Below are 19,681 nucleotides of genomic sequence, written 5' to 3'. Positions count from 1 at the left end.
TTGTGGATGACACAAAAGTTGGAGGAGTCACGGATGGAGCTGAAGGTTGTAGAAGGTTATAAAAGGATAGACAGGATGCAGAGTTGGGTAGAAAAGTGGCAGATGGATTTCAATTCTGATAAATGTGTGGTGATGCATTTTGTAAGAACAAAACAGACGGCTGAGTGCAGGTTAATGGTCGGTTACTTAAGAGTGTGGATGAACGTTGGTGCTTAAATCTTTACATCCCTCAAGATCACCGCACAGGTTGATAGGATAGTTAAGAATGCCTATGGAATGTTGGACTTCATTAATAGTGAGATTAAATTCAAGAATGGAGAGGTCATGTGGCTACTCTACAAATCTCTGGTGAGACCACATTTGGAGTATTGTGTTCAGTTCTGGTCACCTCATTATAGGAAAGATGTGGAAGTTATGGAGAGGAGACTTGATAGAGGTCCACAAGATTCTGAGAGGCATAGACATGGCAGGATCAACAAACACCAGAGGACATATGTATAAAGTTAAGGGAAGGAAGTTTAGGGGAGACATCAGGGGTAAGTTTTTTTTACACATAGAGAGCTGTGGGTGCCTGGAATACCTTTGCTGGGGATGGTGGTGGAGGCGGAAACATTTTGTTTTAAATTTAAATTTTTAAAAAAATTTTCACACTATGAACCATATTAACCAAAATACCCACAAACATTTCCCTCTTGAATATGCACAGTATCATTTTCTGAGGCTGAAACATTGAGGGCATTTAAGAGACTCTTAGACACGTAGATGAAAGAAAAATGAATGGTTACGGGATAGGGAGGATTTAGTACTTTAGGAAGGAATATATGGGTCAGCACAAAATCAAGGGCCGAAGGGCCTGTGCTGCATTGTTCTATGTTTTACAGATCTCACTGGAAGAAAGCAAGCAATCTGAGAGGATAGTAACAGCAGCAGCTAATGGATCACATCTCACACCAGCTGAACTTTTGGAAGAGAGCATAGATGGGAAAGACCATCTCTCTGTCACGCAGCCTGACCAACAAGATGGAGGACTTGTCGTGATCAAATCTGAGGGGATCCTCACCAACCCATCCCCCCATCAGTCAAGCCCAGGGTCTGAGAGAACTCAAATTCCAAATCTGTCCTCACAGACGTCTTCTGCTGTGAGTCTTGCTGAGTCCGTGCAGTCTATTTTACCTGGCAGTACAGGTATGTTTCTCTTTTCATCTTGTATGTGTATTAATTTAGCAGTCACAGTACTAAACCATTGAATTCCAGAGATGGCTGCAACAATTTGAATCTCAGTTTTGATTCCTTCTCAGAGAGAAAAATACAGATTTGAGAATGGGGATGTAGAGCTCGTTGAAAGAATCAGACTTGTTGATCCAAACCAAGGCTTTTATTAGCAAAAGACAGGAACTCTTCACAGGTGGCCGACCAGTCCGGAATGATCCGACCTGGCTAGCGACACAATCCTTTAAGGCCCAGACAATAGGTGTGGCTTAGCTCTCAGCCAATCGCTGTAAGCACAGTCTAGATACTGTAACTATATACACTATATACATTGGTGATAGATCTGTACTATCACAGGGGGAAAGCTTCAAATTAGCACTAAATTGATGTGGATGCTTGACTGCATATATATTTCTATAATCAGTCAACTTAAATATCCACAAGAGTTTTATGGGAATTGGGGCTTGTGTCACATAAACCAACATAGATACATTTTGATTAAATTTCCACAGACTCCTGAGTATTTGTTGAGATAAATGGTGGATATCTACCAGCTGGTAAAATTTGCTAACCATTTAATTTTGAGTCATAGAGAGACCCATGGGGTGCAAGGCTTTGAGGGTGAGAATTCAGGATTGTAGCAGTTATGTTAAAAGGTTTTTTTTCCTTAAAATGGTAAATGTACTTGCTGGATATATCGATATGTTGATTATATAATGTGTAAATAGTACTTGTAATCCACCACTGCATTAATTAAATGAATTGTATACTCGTTTTCATGATATGTTGCAGTGACATTTGTAATGAAATTGCTTTTCATTATATGGTTGATATATTTCCTTCCTCAATCCCCAAATCTGCTATTGTTCTCTCTTGTATAAATAATGCAGGGCTCTAGCACCCCAGTGGCTATCCGTCACTTGAACTTTTCATCTTAGTTGGAAGGGTCTTGTGAGTTTGTGAGCAATTTTATGGGCGAACTGTCAACCAAAAGACAATTGGCATTGCTTTTTTGGAGAACACGAGGTGGAGTCAAGCCGTTTTACTTGCAGCACTTAGAATCTGTGGCAATTTCAGGGCACTGTCTTGTTTTCTACTGTTTCTCCTTCCACCTTACTAAGCTGGTGTTTATCTTTATCTCGTTCTATGATTTTTTTTTCTTTCCATTCTGCCATTACTCCCTTTCAACTATTGCTGCTCCTTGTATGCCCTTGTCAAATTCTTGACACAATCTTGTACCTCTATACAAATAGGTAATTGCAAGTACAGACCCAGCCGAGTACAGAGTGTAGTCTCCAGTCAGGGCAGCTTGGATTCTGATCTTTTAGGTGAGAAACATCTTGCTAAAGTATTTTTTGAATAACAATTATTTTGCTTCATTAAAGTTTGTACTTAGAACGTGAAATGACAGTAAATATTGGATGATACAATCCAAGCTGTACCTCCTTTTGTTACTTGCTTGAGGCCTGTCATGGGGGAGAACATAGATGGATTTATAAACCTGTCTAATAAATCCTGCAAATGTAATGTTTGCTCATTGTGCTAAATGTTTACTTATTTTCTCATGTAAACCTTCCATTCAAATTTTTATTTCTTTATGGTTAATGTTTGTTTCAATAACCTTTCCATTTCAACATTGTGAAGAAAATGAGTGTCGGACCGGATCAGAAATTTATGAAAGTATTGCTGTTTCTGTGACTGAGCCATTACCCATCAGCATCGAAAGAACCAAGGTTGAATAGTTCTACAAAAATTCATGCTGGTTAAACTTATCGCCAAGCAGAGTTTATTAAACTTGCAATCTTGTTTGACTGGTGTACGGCAGTGTTATGTTTCTTATTAGCAACTCCTTCCATTCCTTTATTTTTCACACAATAATCTATATGAGTATTGAGTTTATTGCTTAGGCAGATAACGGGGCAGGGAAGCTCTCTGATAGGAGAAAGAAGGGAAGGGAGGTGAGGAGCAAGAGAAAAGGAAAAAGAGATAGACATGGGAAGGGAGTTAATGGAGGACTAAGTTTCACCAAACTCCATTGAGGAGGGGGGCAGCACATGACATCCCTTGTAAAAGAAGGTGACCGCAACAGTAGGATTGTCTAGTTACTAAGTTCCGTATCCCAGCACATGATCAAAATGCTCTCAGGGTATCACGTGCCTGGAATGCCTTGTCAGGGATGATATGGGTCGGCACAACATTGAGGGCCAAAGGGCCTGCACAATGATGTAGTGTTCTATGTTCTGTTTTTATGCATCACCTTTCTATTATCATTTATGAATATTCGATTGCCCTCCAAATTGTATGAAGGACATTTTCTCATTTTTGCTGTATCCCAATCACATTCTCTCTCTTCAATTTTTGGCATCTTCAGCTTGAACTTGATTTAATCTATTTTTGATAATTCTCTTCAGAGAAAAGAGGAAAATCATCTTCCTGGTTTTATTCCTCACAGGACAGATGATGACAGGCATCTGTTTTACCAAATTGTCTTTCTTAGACTTAAGTCAATAACCATCCCCCCACAAGAAGCACAATGCAAACGCAGCTCTTAATACTGTACATTGGCTCAAATCATCTTGTCAATTGGCATGCCATTCTCACACTTTGTGTCTGTAGGCATAAAAACATGCCATCTAGTTTGCATTTTGCACTGACCTTTTTACCTCTGGCAGCTGCAAACTGCCTCTTTTTTTTTAATTCTTGAGCTCTGTTGATTGCTCTAACATATTTTATTCTCCTTTTCTGTAAATTGATTTAACCTCTGTGAAACACAAATACTGCAGATGCTAGAATCTTGTGCCGACTAAGAATTACTGGAAAAACTCAGCAAGTCAGGCCGGAACGTTGGGTAGAAATGGTCTGTCAAAATTTCAGATCTCGACTGACCATTTCTATCCATGGAAGCTGTGTGACCTGCATAGTTCCTCCAGCAATTCTTCGTTGGATCATTGAGTTAGGCTTTATTACTTTTAAATCAGTTGCAACTTTGAGTTAGCCTAAGGGTAAATGGTGACCAAGCCTTTATTTCATAATGCTTAACACAAAATGAGTAGTCTGTGTCTCAAGAGGAAAAGTGTGATGACTGCAAATATTCAAGGCTAATTGCAGTGATGAATTCAAAATAATATTTTTATACTGTGTCAAGCACGTGAAGGGAAGATGCAGACATTTGGGATAGTGACAAATCTTTGATGGATGTTGCTTAATCTGTAAGGAAATAATTTGCTGTAAGAGAAGAGGAAAACCGTAAAACCAAAAGTATATTTTACGGCCCTTCGGAACGTTGACCATTCTGTAAATGGAACCTTGTCTGCATTTTTTGAAATCCTCAGTTGGGAAAATAATACAGCCAAGTCAAAAAGGATGTCCAAGGATTATGGAAAATATTGGGTAACTAAAGATTAAAATACAAGGCAAAAACAAGCTGCTGAAGAAACTTAGTGAGCCAAGCGGAACCAGTGAGAGGGAGAAAGGAACTGTTGACATTTTAGGTTGAAATCTTTTATCATAATATATCGGATATATCCAAGCACACTAGATTGCAGCAAGATCTTGATTAGTTGGGTAGTGGGCAGGGAGGGGAATGGTGGGGAGAGAAATATGAGGTGTTGCATTTTAAGATAGGATCTACACAGTGAATAATAGAAATCTGGGGAGTGTTGTGGAATACAGATACTTTGAAAGTAGCATCACAGATGGTGGTAGAAAAGGCTTTTGACACATTGGCCTTCATCAGTGCTTAGAAGTTGGGAGGCCATGATGCTGTTGTATAAATGTTGGTGAGGCCTCGTTTGGAGTTTTATGTTCGGTTGCTGCAGGAAAGATGTTAAGCTAGAGAGGGTGCAGAGAAAATTTACAAGGCTATTGCTCCTTGGAGTGCAGTAAAAGAGAAAGATGTACAGTATAGATGCTTTACTAATATTGAGGTACTTTGATATTGCTTATCTATTTTAAGCTATGATGTTGGCCCCTAAACCCAATGCTGTTAATTCACCTTTCTGGACAATTGACAGGTTATGATGGAGGTAGCAGTGACTCTGAGTGTGAAGGTGCTACAATGAATGAGCAAGATCCCAGATGCCCACTGATGCCTGAATTTTGGTTGATCATCCAAATTCACCAAGATAGAGTTGAAGTTTACTCTCAAACACGGTGAGAAGAATATGTTATTTTCATAATGGGATGAATCTACTCTTTATCTAGGTGGTTGACAGGTTCAGGAAGTATTGTATATCAATATCTAAAGTAAATCATTTGGTAGCAAGAAGTTGTACTGCTAATGCTTATCAAGCAACGAAAATGAATGATTCATGATTGTCATTTCTTTTCTAACGTGAGAACTTGGTAAATGTTCTGTGAAATCAGATCATGTGACCATTTCTTACTTGCATTTAAATACTAGCTTTTTACTCATTTAAATGTCATCTCATCTTATCTCTGAGTTCCTTATGGCATTAAATGAAAATGCAGAGACTCTTAAGGTTTTAAAAACAAAACATTTTTTTCAGAAGTTTTATTGGGACAAAAGATGAACCTGCAGTCGAAAAAGAGGAAGAACTTGAATATTTGCACCTTCATCGAACTGTAGTTAAAAAAATTGGTGATATTTGCCGCGTTGTCAATCAGGTAAACATAAAGAAGAGTTTGAAGATTGTTTTAACGTTGGGGATTGAAATTTTGACATGGTATTAATCTGAAGTCAACTTCCAGCAAGGGAGTGAAATTAACAGGAGAGCTGACTCGCTAGATGTTGCATCATGTAGTGTGCCCGACACACATCTCCAGGACACTGTTTCAGGTTTATTTAACAGTATATCATTTGCAAATGTGGTTCATTATGCATGGTCCATAGAATGAGGACCTTATTTTTCAGTTTACTAGATCCTTGCTACAATGTTTGTTGGGTGCAGGGTGGAGCAGGAGATGTCTGCTCTTCTCAGGCAATGAAAGGAGAAATCAACAAATCCAGCAAAGGAGCCAAGGTTGAAGATAGCCGAGGAGTGTGCAGCCAGAACTAATCCGGTCTCAAAACTAAATCTTTACAAATTCTACTTTTCCCCTGTGTTTAAAGCTCCCTTTCACATTGCCTTGCTAAATTTAGTCCCATAATATCCATCACATTAATGCTCACATCCATCCAACAATCAGTAGCACTCATCTTTTTCATGCACTTTTTCGCTTGGCCATTTGGTAATTCACTGTGCTACTCACTCACAATTTGCCAACTTCTGCCTGCCATAAAGGCACACATAAAGAGGAACCATCTTTATTGCCTAGTGCGTCCCAGCAGTAAGAGAAACAAAGGAGAGTTCTTTAAGAGGCACCAATTGTTTGTGGATTTGTCTCCAGCGCTCCTGCCGCTACACCGCCTCCTGTTCGATCCACGGGCTAACCCGAGCTCCCAGATCCGAACCTCCAATGCAATCAGGAAGCTTTCAACAAAAAATAATCAGATTCGTTGATTATGTTCAAAAGAGAGTTAGATAAGACTCTAGTGGGCAAAGGAGTTAAGGGTTACGGGGATAAAGCTGGAAAGGGGTACTGATGGTAGTGATCAGCCATGATCTGTAAAATGGCGGCGCTGGCTCGACGGGCCGAAGGGCCTACTCCAGCTCCTATTGTCTAAAAAGGGGGCCTTCGAGCCCTTTTTGCCCTCAGCGCCCTCTCAGATCCCAGTCCTAATACCTGGTTTCCATGAGCCATTCCCCAGCAGCCCGCAGCGTCCTTTAGCATGGGTCCTATCATGGGTCCTTTAGCCCATGATACCTTCACTGGTCTGCTGCCATGGTCTCTTTTCCTGCAGCATTTGTCTCCCATGATTCTCCTCAGCAGGGTTGGGAGATGTTCTCTCGCTGTTTTGTCCCCACTATAACCAATCCCTTGTAGTCTGCTGCCAAGTGTGGGCACCACCATTTTGGGCGTGGTCCTCTGTGATTTCAAGATTTAAAAAAAAACACCATCAGCCCCTTTAACAATCTGTTTAATGCTCGTACAAGGACATCAGTATTACAACTGAGCAGTAGGTTCCTGCAGAGGAGCTCTATCTTTCCTCTTCTCGCTCTCCTCAGTCCACACCAGCAGCAGTGTTGCTGTTGCAGCAGGTCCCGTAGTATTGCCATTTTCAATCCAATACTTGGGCAATATGATTCATTTGTCTCATGATTTTAAGTTAATATACCTCATTAATCAGGTGAATAGTTGACATGCACTTGCTCAGATTTTATCATCTCTTGAGAGAGAAGAGAATCCAACTAAGAGCAGAGGGTCAAAGCTGGAAGTGGCCCCAGTGAATAGTCTGTCATAAAGATGAAGAGTGCTTCGTTTGCACAAAGAAGTGTTCTTTGACAAAATGACTTTTACGTTGAAAGGATTGTGGTAGCAATTTCAGGAAGCTTTGGGCGAGGTATAACACAGACCTCTGGAGAGAAACAAGAAACAGGTACCGAAATAAGAGCAGAGGATAAATTGTTTTTAAAAATAGACATGAAGAAATAGGCCTGAATAGTCAGAGTGGAGTGTCCCAGTCTTGCAGTTGGAAACCTCATTGGGCTTTGTTCTGGGATTGGTTCTGTTCTCTGTGAATTTTAACCGTTTGGTCTCCATGTCCTGGTTTTCAGGGACTGCCAACAAGCATATATACTCTGTTTTCCCATTTTCCTGGACTGGTTTTATCTCCAACTACCAGCCAATTCATACTGGTGTTCGTCTGTAGTTTACCCATCGATCCAGTCCGGAGTCTATATTAAAGTTTAATAGTGGCCGGAGTCCAAAGGGTTAAAGATATGGATAAAAAGAAGTTGCATCTGTACATTTCATTTTCAAAACCAGTGTAAAATCATATTCAGCTTGGAAGATATGTATAGCATTATCCCTGGCAAATGATCCATTTGTCATCCTCCTTGTGCATTTCTGCACAGCCTACCACAAGACCCTCAGGATGCCTCTGCCAGAATACTGATTTTAACAGGAACCAAAAGAAATGTAGGAGACTGAGTTTCACAGCCAAGGACGATGCCTGTCTTCCAGGTACATTAGGGAGTAGGCTTTGTTCCAGGAGCTGGCTGATGTTTCCTGTATTTAGATGTGCAAAGAGCCTGCAGAACTACTCTCACTGTAGATCTAACATGCTTCTGCTATCTATGATCCCTCCACTACCCAACTCCTTTTGTGTACCCACCATGTCAAGTTATTGCTATCATTATCTTCCTTTTCTAACTTGCTGTCAGTTTTCAAAGCTTGGAAAATATTGTAGTCACATATGAACAATGATAAATATTTGCCATATGGATCTAACACAGTTTCAATTTGGATGGGACAATCACCAATAACAGTCCACATATGAACTGAAGCTTAACTTTGTCTCTATTCCTCTAAGCTGTTTCCCGAGTCCAAGAAACTTGTACTGCAGCATCAAATAAAGAAGTTTCTGCCGAGCTATTAGAAACCAGGATCTAAGGTTTCAAAGCATCAAAAATGTAATTATGAGCTCCACCCTGGCTTTGACCTTTGTTCATATCTCCACATTAACTTTTCAACAATTGATCAAGGAAAAGAATAGTTATTATTATTTTTGATGAAAATATGCAACCTCACATTTACTGGCACTGATTTTTACCATCTTGGCAGGGAATTTGCAGAGGATAAGTTTGGAGAATGATTAAAGAGCAGGAAGATGGAATATGCACTTTGGTAAAAGGAATAAAGACCTAAGCTATTTTCAATATGAAGATAACATTCAGAAAGTAGAGGACCAAAGGGACTTGGAAGTCCAAGTGCAAGATTTCCTAAGTCCAAGTGCAGGTTGAAGGCAAATGCAATGTTTGGATTCATTTCAAGATGACTTGAATATAAAAGATGTAATGTTGAGGCGTTGGTCAGACCACATTTGGAGTATTATGAACAGTTTTGGGCACTATATCTAAGAAAGGATGTGCTGGCATTATAAAGCATCCAGAGAAGGGCTATGAGAATAATCCAAGAGATGAGAGGGTTAATGTTTAAGGAGTATTTGATAGCTCTGGGCCTGTACGCACTGAAGTTTGAAAGGATGATGGAGCGTTTCATTGGAACATTCTAACTATTGAAAGGGCTGAATAGAGTGAATTTGGAGAAGATGTCAGACCAGAGGGGACAGCCTCAGAATAAAAGACCATGCCTTTCGAACTGAGATCAGGAGAAATTTCTTCTGCCAGATGGCTGAGGAGGCAACGTAATTGGGTATTTTTTGAATATTTTGAGAATTTTCAATCAACATACAGTCAAAATGAAGAATAATCAAAAAGAAAAATATCAATATCAGTTTCTTCTTCTTTGGCTTGGCTTCGAGGACGAAGATTTATGGAGGGGGTAAAAGTCCATGTCGGCTGCAGGCTCGTTTGTGGCTGACAAGTCCGATTATTAACAAAATAGCACAAATATGTCGATATTAAAGAAAATGAGAAAAAAGAGTCGATTCAATTATAATGAAAGAAAAAGTTACAATTATACTACAGAAATCCAAATTCAATGTCCATGTTGAACCAAAGGGAGAAAAAGATATAGAAAGGTAATGGAGAGAAATAAAAACAAAATGAGGAACCCTCCCACCACCCCCCCCCCCCCCATCCCCCAAGAAACAAGAAGAAAAAGTAAGGATTGGCTTCACCCCAGATAAACCCCCACCCAACAAGGGACAAATAATCTGATTTATTTAGGGTCCATGGCACTGCGAGTACTGGGAGGAAGAGACAGGAGAGGGAATTGTTAAAGATTTACCCTGATGTACCTTAGGTTATAGGTGATCTTCTCCAGGGGAACACAATTATGCATTTCTATATTCCAGCGGGCTAAACCTAGTTGAGACTCAGATTTCCAAGTAACTGCTATGCATTTCCTGGCCACTGCTAAAGCAAACTTAATGAATTTTAATTGATATTTCGATCTCATTTTAGGTTTACATCTTTTAAATTCCCCAATAAAAGTAATTCAGTTGCCTGTGAGGGTATCGAATTCCAGTATTTTTTTTCCAGATTACCTAAATCTTCCCAGAAAGGCCTCACTCTAGGGCATGACCAGCAAGAAAGTACCTATTTCTTGATCACATTGAAAACATTGGTCTGATATTTCCGATTTAAATTTATGTAACTTTTGTGGAGTAAGATATGATGAGAAGCAGAGTAATGAGAGATCAGAGTGATTTGGAGTTCCAGGCTGATAGAATCTTAGAAGCAGATCTTGAAATCAGTGAAGCCATTGAAATAAACAAAAATTTAATGCATTTCTAGTTTTCTGTTGAATTTTACGTTGAATGTGGAAGTTGCAAAGCAACAGAAAATCTGTTCAAGCTTCAGTGACACTGAGATGTGTGTCCTATGTGCCTCATTTTGTGATTGGATGTGAAAGCACTTTGGAGCATCCGAAGATTGCGAAGATAATTTAAAAGTGCAAGTTCTATTTTTTTTCCATCCATGGCGAGGAGAATCAATTCCAGAACAAAGCCCTATGGGGCACTGTTACTCATTTCCAGCCACTTGAGAAGTTCTTTATAATTCCATCTCTCAGCTTCCTCTATAACTTTTTAATCCAATTTCTCCTCTGCCTCTATTTTTCTGCCATTTAATGTTCTCCAGTGGTCTCCTGTGTTATACCTTGCCAAGGGCTTTTAGGAAATGCTGATGCAACTCCTTCAAAATAAATGTTGTTTTATCAAACAATTCTCATTTTCTCTTCTGCAAATCAAGTTGGTGACATTTAATTATTTTCTCTTCCACAGGATATTCTGTAATTAAATTTTTAATTAAAGGCTTCAAAATTGACCCAACCACTGCTGTCAATAAATGTAATTGTAATGTTCTGGGCTAGCTTCATGTTCCGTTTCAAATGGTTATAGCATTGGCCACTCACTAATCCCTTGGAATACATTTAGTCTTGATGGAACTCTGAATATAATTTCTCTGCCAGCTTTTATACCTTTTAATTCAGAATCCGAGGATTTATTCCATCATTTGTTCTACTTTAGGTTAAAATCGATTTCCTAATCCTCTCCTTTCTTTTATGATGTAATCTTTGTCAAATTGCTTTCGATTGCCTAGGAATTTATTTCTACCTGAGTGTTCCTCAGCTTTGTGAACATCAAAGCAAAATACTTGTGAAGTAAACTTGTAGATTCCGCGTTACCCTTTATCAGGCCTTTGCGCATTTATGTGCCAGAAGAAATCTGAGTGAGATTGGTATTGACTGAATCTCAGTGCAGTACCAAACGAATACTTAATGTTTCTTATTATTTAGCAACACCTGATGTCTGCTGCAACACTGACCAGTGTTAGTGCCCTTGACTAAACATAATTGGCAGAATGCTTGGCCTGAAAGTTAGTGGCTACTTCTGTCTGGCCATGAATCCATTTCTCTTGCACACTTCTGTTTTTCTGGTTCTCACAGCGTTTGCTGCTTCAGGATCTACATGATAGTCATGTATGCAATTCATTGCTTGTGGCCGAGAGTGAGGAAGATATCTGGAAGAATGAAACCCCCTACACTTCATATCGCCCGCGGATTATTGCCAGTGATGGTATGAACCCATTTTTTTTCATTCGGGCAGCTTTGCTTTATTTGTGTTTTCATGGTCTATTTTACTCCATCTTTCAATTGTGTAAAAATAAAGATAAATCTGTAGGATGATATAACCAAGTTAATATATTTTAATATTCTTGTAATTTAATATTTTTTTAAAAAACATTCCTTTTATTAAACACTTCCTTTTATTATTAGGAAAGATGTTGCATTAGTAGTTTGCCCTTCTAATGCAGGGAGGCAATTCAGGTTCAGGTAACATGACATATCCAAAGGTATGTTAAAGTGGAACTAAATATTAGATGAACGTCAAAATTATAAACCTCCGTCCAAAAATCCAATGCCACCCATTCCCACTGCCCATTCGCAGGAGAATCTGTTTCTGTCTCATAGTCTTATAAATTTTATTTTGTAGACTATGCTTCAAACTAAAATTTTTCTGTTTTCCAGCAATGCCAGACTGATTAATATACCCTTTTAGCATCATTTAAATCTTTTAGAACCCAGTAACATTGATTCCAACATCAAATATTCTGGTTAATATTCAGGTCCAAGAATTGTATTCTCCATTATTTATCTGGCCCTTTTGATATAAAAGATAATATTCCAGTAATTTTTGAATATTAATTTGCACCTGGTCACCACGTTTCTGTGTTCCATTTACATATTCATAAAAATTACTTTGAATCTCCACTGTTCATAGATTTCTGTTAGTGACGTATTTGCTTTGAAGTACAATCCACCAAATTTATAACATCAGTATTTCTTTGTAATTTTATTTTTACATCCTTTTCATTTTCTTGTGACTGTTAAACTTGTAAGTGCTTTTATCTTGTGTTGTCTAAATCATAAATATCATGTTGTGCAGGCCATGCAGATCCCCTCAAACACTGATTTTGTGCGAAAGTTCCACAGTCTTTCTTTTCTTTTTTCAATATTGTTATTAATATTGAAATTTCACATCCAAAAATACAGAGTACATATATATTAAGAGTATATATGTTAAAATTCACAAAGTTACATTACACTTAAATCATATCATTTCATCCAAAGTATTCCACATTTTAAACAAACAGATTACATTGTATTGATGTTATATTTTATTAAAAAATGGAAAATCTAAACCCACTACCAAGAAAAAAGCCGCTTGGCCAAAAAAAGACAGAATTCTTATCAGAGAGATAAATTACCTCATTAGTTAACACTTCTACCTTCATAACAAATCAAATATGATAAAAGTAATGCAGAAAGTGTCCCCACAAAGTTTGAAAATTTAAATTCAAATCAGAAATTGAGCAACTGTCTTCACCAAGGAGGATATAGGTTATAGTCAGTTAGGGGGTAGTGGTCATGCGGTACCAAGAGACTTGGGGAACTTTACTGGGGAGGTTGGGGATCTAATGGATATCCGGATCCAGAAGCAGGAGGTTATGAGTAAATTGTTGGGACTGAGGGCTGATAAATCCCCAGGACCTGATGGGCTGCATCCTAGGGTGCTTAAAGAGGTGGCTATGGAAATTGTGGAGGCACTGGTCGACATTTTCCAAAGTTCCATAGATTCCGGGGAGGTCCCTGAGGATTGGAGAGTGGCTGATGTGGTGCCACTTTTTAAGAAAGGAGGGAGGGAGAAAACGGGAAATTATAGACCGGTTAGCCTGACATCAGTGGTGGGGAAGATATTGGAGTCCATCATAAAAGGAGAAATAGCAGAACACTTAGTCAGTAATAATAGTATAAGGGCTAGTCAGCATGGATTCCTTAAGGGTAAGTCATGCTTGACTAACCTTCTGGAATTTTTTGAGGATGTGACAAAGAGGGTGGACTCGGGAGAGCCAGTGGATGTGGTGTATTTGGACTTCCAGAAGGCCTTTGATAAGGTACCGCACGGGAGTCTAGTGGGCAAGGTCAGGGAGCATGGTATTGGAGGTAAGGTGCTGACATGGATAGGAAATTGGTTAAGAGATAGGAAACAAAGGGTTGGAGTAAATGGGTCTTTTTCAGAATGGCAGGATGTGACGAGTGGAGTGCCTCAGGGATCGGTGTTGGGTCCTCAGTTGTTTGTAGTTTATGTTGATGATTTGGATGAGGGGATTGTGAATAACATGAGCAAATTTGCAGATGACACTAAACTGGGTGGCGGTGTGGGGTGTGAGGAGGATGTAAGGAAAATGCAGAGGGACTTGTACAGGCTGGAGGAGTGGGCGGCTAAATGGAAGATGAATTTCAATGTGAACAAATGTGAGGTTATTCATTTTGGGGGAAGTAATAGGAAAGCTGAGTATTATTTAAATGGAGACAAGCTAGGGAGTGGGGAAGTGCAAATGGATCTGGGTGTACTTGTTCACCGGTCACTGAAGGCTAGCATGCAGGTTCAGAAAGCTGTGAAGAAGGCAAATGGAATGTTGGCTTTCATAAAGAGGGGATTGGAGTATAGGAACAGAGACGCCCTTCTGCAGTTATACAGGGCCCTGGTGAGACCCCACCTGGAGTATTGCGTCCAGTTCTGGTCTCCAAACTTGAGGAAGGACATACTAGCTATAGAGTGTGTGCAGTGCAGATTTACAAGGTTAGTTCCAGGGATGGCAGGGTTGTCATATGCAGCAAGGCTAGAAAAACTGGACTTGTATCCATTGGAGTTTAGAAGGATGAGGGGGACATGATTGAGGTATACAAAATCATCAGGGGGATAGACAAGGTGAAGTCTGATTACTTGTTCCCAATGATGGGGGAGACGAGGACTAGAGGGCATAGTTTAAGAATACAGGGTAGGCCCTTTAGGATGGAGATGAGAAAGCATTTTTTTTACCCAGAGAAGTGTGAATCTGTGGAATGCTCTGCCACAGAGGGTGGTAGAGGCGGATTCGCTGACTATGTTCAAAAGAGAGTTAGATAAGACTCTTGTGGGTAACGGAGTTAAGGGTTATGGAGATAAGGCTGGAAAGGGGTACTGATGGTAATGATCAGCCATGATCTAAAATGGCGGTGCTGGCCCGACGGGCCAAATGGCCTACTCCAGCTCCTATTGTCTATTGTCTATTGTCATCTAATCTTTTCTAAGTTTAAACATGACATGACGTCAAGTAGCCATTGAGCAAGATTAGGTGGTGTAACATCCTTCCATCTGAGCAACAAAAGCGAATACATGTGGCTCAGATGTCATTAATGCTATGTCACTCTCTCTAACAATATCAAATAAAACAGTTAAGGGGTTTGGTTTAAAATTAACTTTAAAAAGTGCAGAGAAAGTTTGAAATACTTCTGATCCAATATTTCTTAAGCCACTGGCATATCCAAAACATATGAATTAGTGAAGATCTCCGTTGTTGCATTTATCTCAATGAGGTGGTACATCCACATAAAAACAAATTATTTTGACTTTGGACATGTGAGCCCTATAGACTAATTTAAATTGTAGGAGAGAGTGGCGGGCACATAAAGAAGAGTTACTAACCAATTTAAAAATTACATTCCAAGTTTCTTGTGTTTTATTTTATGTTCCTTTTTTGTTCCTTACTCAATGTTCCTTTTCATTATCAGTTGTGTAACATCTTCCAAACATATCAAAATGTCAAACTAATGTACTGTAGATGCAGAAAAAAGAAAAAAATTCCTCTGCACTTTTCCCCCCATCATGCCTCTTTCTTTTCTACCCTCCCACCTTTTGCCTCTTGTTTTCCCTTGCTGCACTCCTTTGCCTGCCCCACCTTTTTATTCACGTGCCTGCCTGATGTAAGACACACCTGAAGAAGGGTTTAGACCTGAAATGTTGACCAACTTTTGTTTCCTATAGGTGCTGTTTGAGCTATTGAATTTCTCTAGTACTAGATCCTAGCATCTGCATAATTTTTTCTTGTTCACATGGAATAATAGAGCTGTTGGGGAAGCATCAGTGAATTATTTTTTTTTGGTGAAGGATTTTTCACCAGAACTATTCAAATCTGGAGGTTAACACATTTGAAGATGCAAAGAAAAGTGATAGTGAGGAGAAAGTTTGTGATGGGAAGGAAGGCATGAGAGATTAAATAGCAAAAAGCTGATCGTAAAAGTCCAAGGCAGAAGTGACACAGCTTGCAAAGGTTTAGAGGAAGTGTGAAAGCAGAATCGCTTGTTTAAAAAAGGATAGCACACTGAAATTTGACATCAAAACAAAATACTGGGAATGCACAATATTTGAAATTGTTGTTTTTTTGATTCCTAAAGATGAGGTGCTTCAGTTCAGATTAAGCTTTATTAGAACAAAATAACTGGCCACATAAAAGAATGGAGCGAAATACAAAATTGTGACTTGGAACTTGAAGCATAGATTACATTTTGGATTCTGCAATTACACCTAAATAACCTACCAACACGAGGAGTGGGAAGAAGCAGGAACACCTTGGAAAATATACAAGCTCTTTACAGACAGCACAGATTCAAACCCAGGTTACTGGCGCTGTAATAGTATTGCTCTAAATATAGACAGATATGTGGATAGGATAGGATAGGATTTGAAAGATATGGGCTGAATGTTCACAAATGGGACCAATTTGGTCAGCATTGGGCTGAAGGGCATGTTTCCATGCTGTGAAACTCTGTCTGATTCCATACTTTTTCACCACCGAAATTTAAAAGATTGGCCGCCACTAATTTTTGGCTTAATTCTTATTCCCTTTGCTTTTGAACTGTTCTCTGTCCCCCTGGTCTCAAATTCTGTCTGAGATCGTGGCCTAAACTGCAGAAATTTATTCTTTTACTTTGGTCTTTATTTTTACATCCCTCCACATATTTCTCTATCCAATTTGGACCTGATTATGTATCTATTTTTTGTAGACCCAACTTTAATGGTGGCCTCTCTTTATAATTAGTAGTCCATCTAGTGTCTCAGTTCTCTCTTCTTTCTTCATCTATGGTAGCACTTCCCTTACTAAAGACAGGTGCAAAGTTCTTAGTTTATTGCTTAATTTAAGTGATCTTTGCGATGATCTTCCAACCCATATTTTTCACTTCCTCACTAGATTTCTTAATTTTGTTTGGCTCTCACTTGTACTACCAACTGTAGTCTATACCTTTTTAATTTAATTTCATTTTCTCTTTCATTTTATTGGCTATTTCTTGTCATTTGGGAGAGAGAACTTCGGTTGGGCTACTTGTGAACTCTTGCCAATTAATTCAGGAAATTCACGTAAACTGCATCTATAAATATTCTCCTTTTTACCATTTGGTTACTCCCTCAAAAAATTTACCTAGATTTAAATTATCTATTGCAAGCTCATCTTCACTCTCTAATCCAGATATGTAGAAAAGTACAATTAAAAACCATGCAAGGACATCTTTTGGCAGTTTGTGATCCATTTAAGAGTTTAATAACAGCAGGAAAGGATTAAAAGAAACTGGAGGTTTGTATTTTCAAGCACATGTATCATTTGCTCACAGAAGAGGGGAGAATAATGGATGAGATGGGTACTTTAATATGTTGGCAACTTTCCTGAGACAGTGGGGCAAATAGATGGAGTTGATGGACAGGACATTTTGTTTGTGTGGTAGTCTGAGCTGCATTTACAACCCTCTGCAGTTTATTGCAGTCCTGAGCAGAGCAGTTCCAAAGATTTCTCTTACATTAAGTAACTTTGTCCTCGATTATAGATTCCTGTAATTCCCCACCCCACCCCGTGAACTATTATATGACTAGTTCTTTAATTTCCTGGGTTTTCCCAATCATACTTTTCTGGTCATTTATTTAAAGATAAATAGTTAAATCAAACTAAAAAGAAATAAAAATATACTTAGCAGAATATTTAAACAGACAATAGAACTAAATTAATTCTAAAAAGGGTTAATCCACATCTTTCAGAAGTATATTTTTGCAAGATCATGTGAAAAGGTTCACATTCAGTCTAAAAAATGATTTGGTCACTAAGATAATTCCTCATGTCAGAATAGGACTGCCTGTGATTACATCCCATAGATCTTCTGTCACGTTCAAGTCCATGTGTTAGAAATAAAGGTATCAACAATCTGAAGGATTAAGGTGTTCACCTTCAAGTTGCCATGTTAAAAGCTTGATGTAGTTTCCTCTGAGTTTATCTTCTTGGTAATCACATAGCACGTATTACTGTCTAAAGATTTTCATATATTCTGTTCCTCTTAAATTGCTCCAATTTTAATAAGAACCAATTTAATTGCTTTTTGAACTGAAGTAGACATTTCAATTTAATTCTATCTATTACATAAAAATATTTCATAGTTTCTGTCACAAGCAAAATCAATTTTGTATTCCATAAATTTGTTATGTAAGGAATTATTTATTCCTGGTTTAACTCTTCTGCTTTAAATCGCAGACTACTCAGCAGATGATACTTACCAGTCAAGGGATTACTTGGCTGCCACAATGCAATTTATGCCAGGCCATTTTGCATGCGAAATGGTGTGGAAAACCATCATACATATTCATCCTCGGCTAAAGATGGGACCCAACATGGGTGTGGCAAGAGGTAGGCTCAATTTTGTTGGCCTTGCCTTGTATATTTGACTGTGTTTGGTGTCGCAGATATTCTAAACAAAGTATACATTTGCTTACCATAATTTGATCAATGATTTAAATTGATGATCTTCGTCAATGTATTCGGGCCTACCAGTATATATCAATAATCTAGTCTTTGCTAAGGCAAAAGAATTAACACTGTTGCCGTGGTCTATAACCCAATATGCATTGAACATTGAATACTAAGGACATAAGAGAACAGAATGTTAAGAGTGGTTATTTTTACTGGCTTCCTTGAAATGTAAGTTAAAGGGCACTATTTGTCTTAGCATTAAGTATGAAATTCACACTTAAAGGATTAAAAAGTTAGCAGTTAAATACAGCAAATAATTAAAAAGGACAAATGGCATAATGGTCGTTATAGCAAAGTCAGTTTTTGAGAAAAAAAATAAGTTTTGCAACAGTTGCACAGGGTATTGATGAGGCCACATCTGGAGTAGTTTTGGTCCTCTAACCTAAGAATGGATACAGCAGCATCGAAGGCAATCCAAAAGTGATTTGTTGGGCTAATTCCTGGGATAGGAAAATTATCCTAACCAGGTCACAATCTTTTCTCTCGTGGGGGTATCTGAATGAGGGGACTTGGGTAAAAGGGTCAGTCATTTAAAATAGAGGTACATAGACATTTATTCTCACAGAGTCGTGGATATCTGGAATTCTCTGCTCAGAGAGTCGGGGAGACCAACTCTTCAGAAGTGTGTAAAATGGATGCCAGCATGGGGAGCTTTGGACTCTTGTGGGTCTGAGGGAGCTGTTTTTTTGTATGGGGAGCCGTGGACTCTGGGTCTGGGGAAGCCGAGACCTAGGTAAATCAGTCTTGATTATTTGAATGGTGCTGCAAGCTTGAGGGTTGGGCGGCCAATTCTTGGTTCTATCTTCTGTGTACCATAGGATCTTAGACCATTAAAGCACAGAAAACAGTTACTTTAGCCCTTCTAATCTGCCAAACTATTTTTCTGCCTAATCCCACTGACCTCCACCCAGTCCATAACCCTCCATGCCACTCCCATCCATGTAACTGTCTAAATTTTTATTGAATGTTAAAATAAGCCGTCATTCACCACATCAGCTGGCAGCTCGTTCCATACCCATACCACACTCTGTGTGAGGAAATTCCCCTCATGTTCTCCCTAAACCTCCCCTTTCACCCTTAACCCATGTCCTCTGGTTTGTGTCTCACCTAACCTCAGTGGAAAAGAAGCCTACTTCCATTTACTCCATCTCTTCCATTGTAGCCATTGAATTCCTATGTTGCCATCTCTCACCTTTCAGTCTCTGATCAGCTGAATGTTTCCATTGGTTCTCGGCTGAATGAAGATAAGATATAGTTTAAAATTACTTTGGACATTATTCACCCAAAATTATGATGCTTGTTATTTGAGTATATTTGAAACACTGCACATG

The 19,681-nt window shown here is 38.9% G+C and overlaps 1 protein-coding gene across 10 annotated transcripts in view; it reads left to right on the top strand.

Annotated features, from left to right (window-relative positions):
* szt2 (SZT2 subunit of KICSTOR complex) overlaps positions 1-19,681 on the top strand; it is a 289,561-nt gene that overhangs the window by 132,694 nt on the left and 137,186 nt on the right. For 9 of the 10 annotated variants that reach the window (XM_069939008.1, XM_069939001.1, XM_069939009.1 and 6 more), the window contains exons 38-43: positions 882-1,185; positions 2,463-2,537; positions 5,223-5,361; positions 5,718-5,835; positions 11,626-11,755; positions 18,075-18,227. In XM_069939008.1, the coding sequence (XP_069795109.1) occupies positions 882-1,185; positions 2,463-2,537; positions 5,223-5,361; positions 5,718-5,835; positions 11,626-11,755; positions 18,075-18,227 (919 nt within the window). The remainder of the gene's footprint in view (positions 1-881; positions 1,186-2,462; positions 2,538-5,222; positions 5,362-5,717; positions 5,836-11,625; positions 11,756-18,074; positions 18,228-19,681) is intronic. The other variant, XM_069939006.1, reaches the window with a different exon arrangement.

This window comes from Narcine bancroftii, chromosome 5, assembly GCF_036971445.1.
Source record: "Narcine bancroftii isolate sNarBan1 chromosome 5, sNarBan1.hap1, whole genome shotgun sequence".
NCBI classification, from domain to species: Eukaryota; Metazoa; Chordata; class Chondrichthyes; order Torpediniformes; family Narcinidae; genus Narcine; species Narcine bancroftii.
This window is presented reverse-complemented; position numbering and strand designations above follow the sequence as displayed.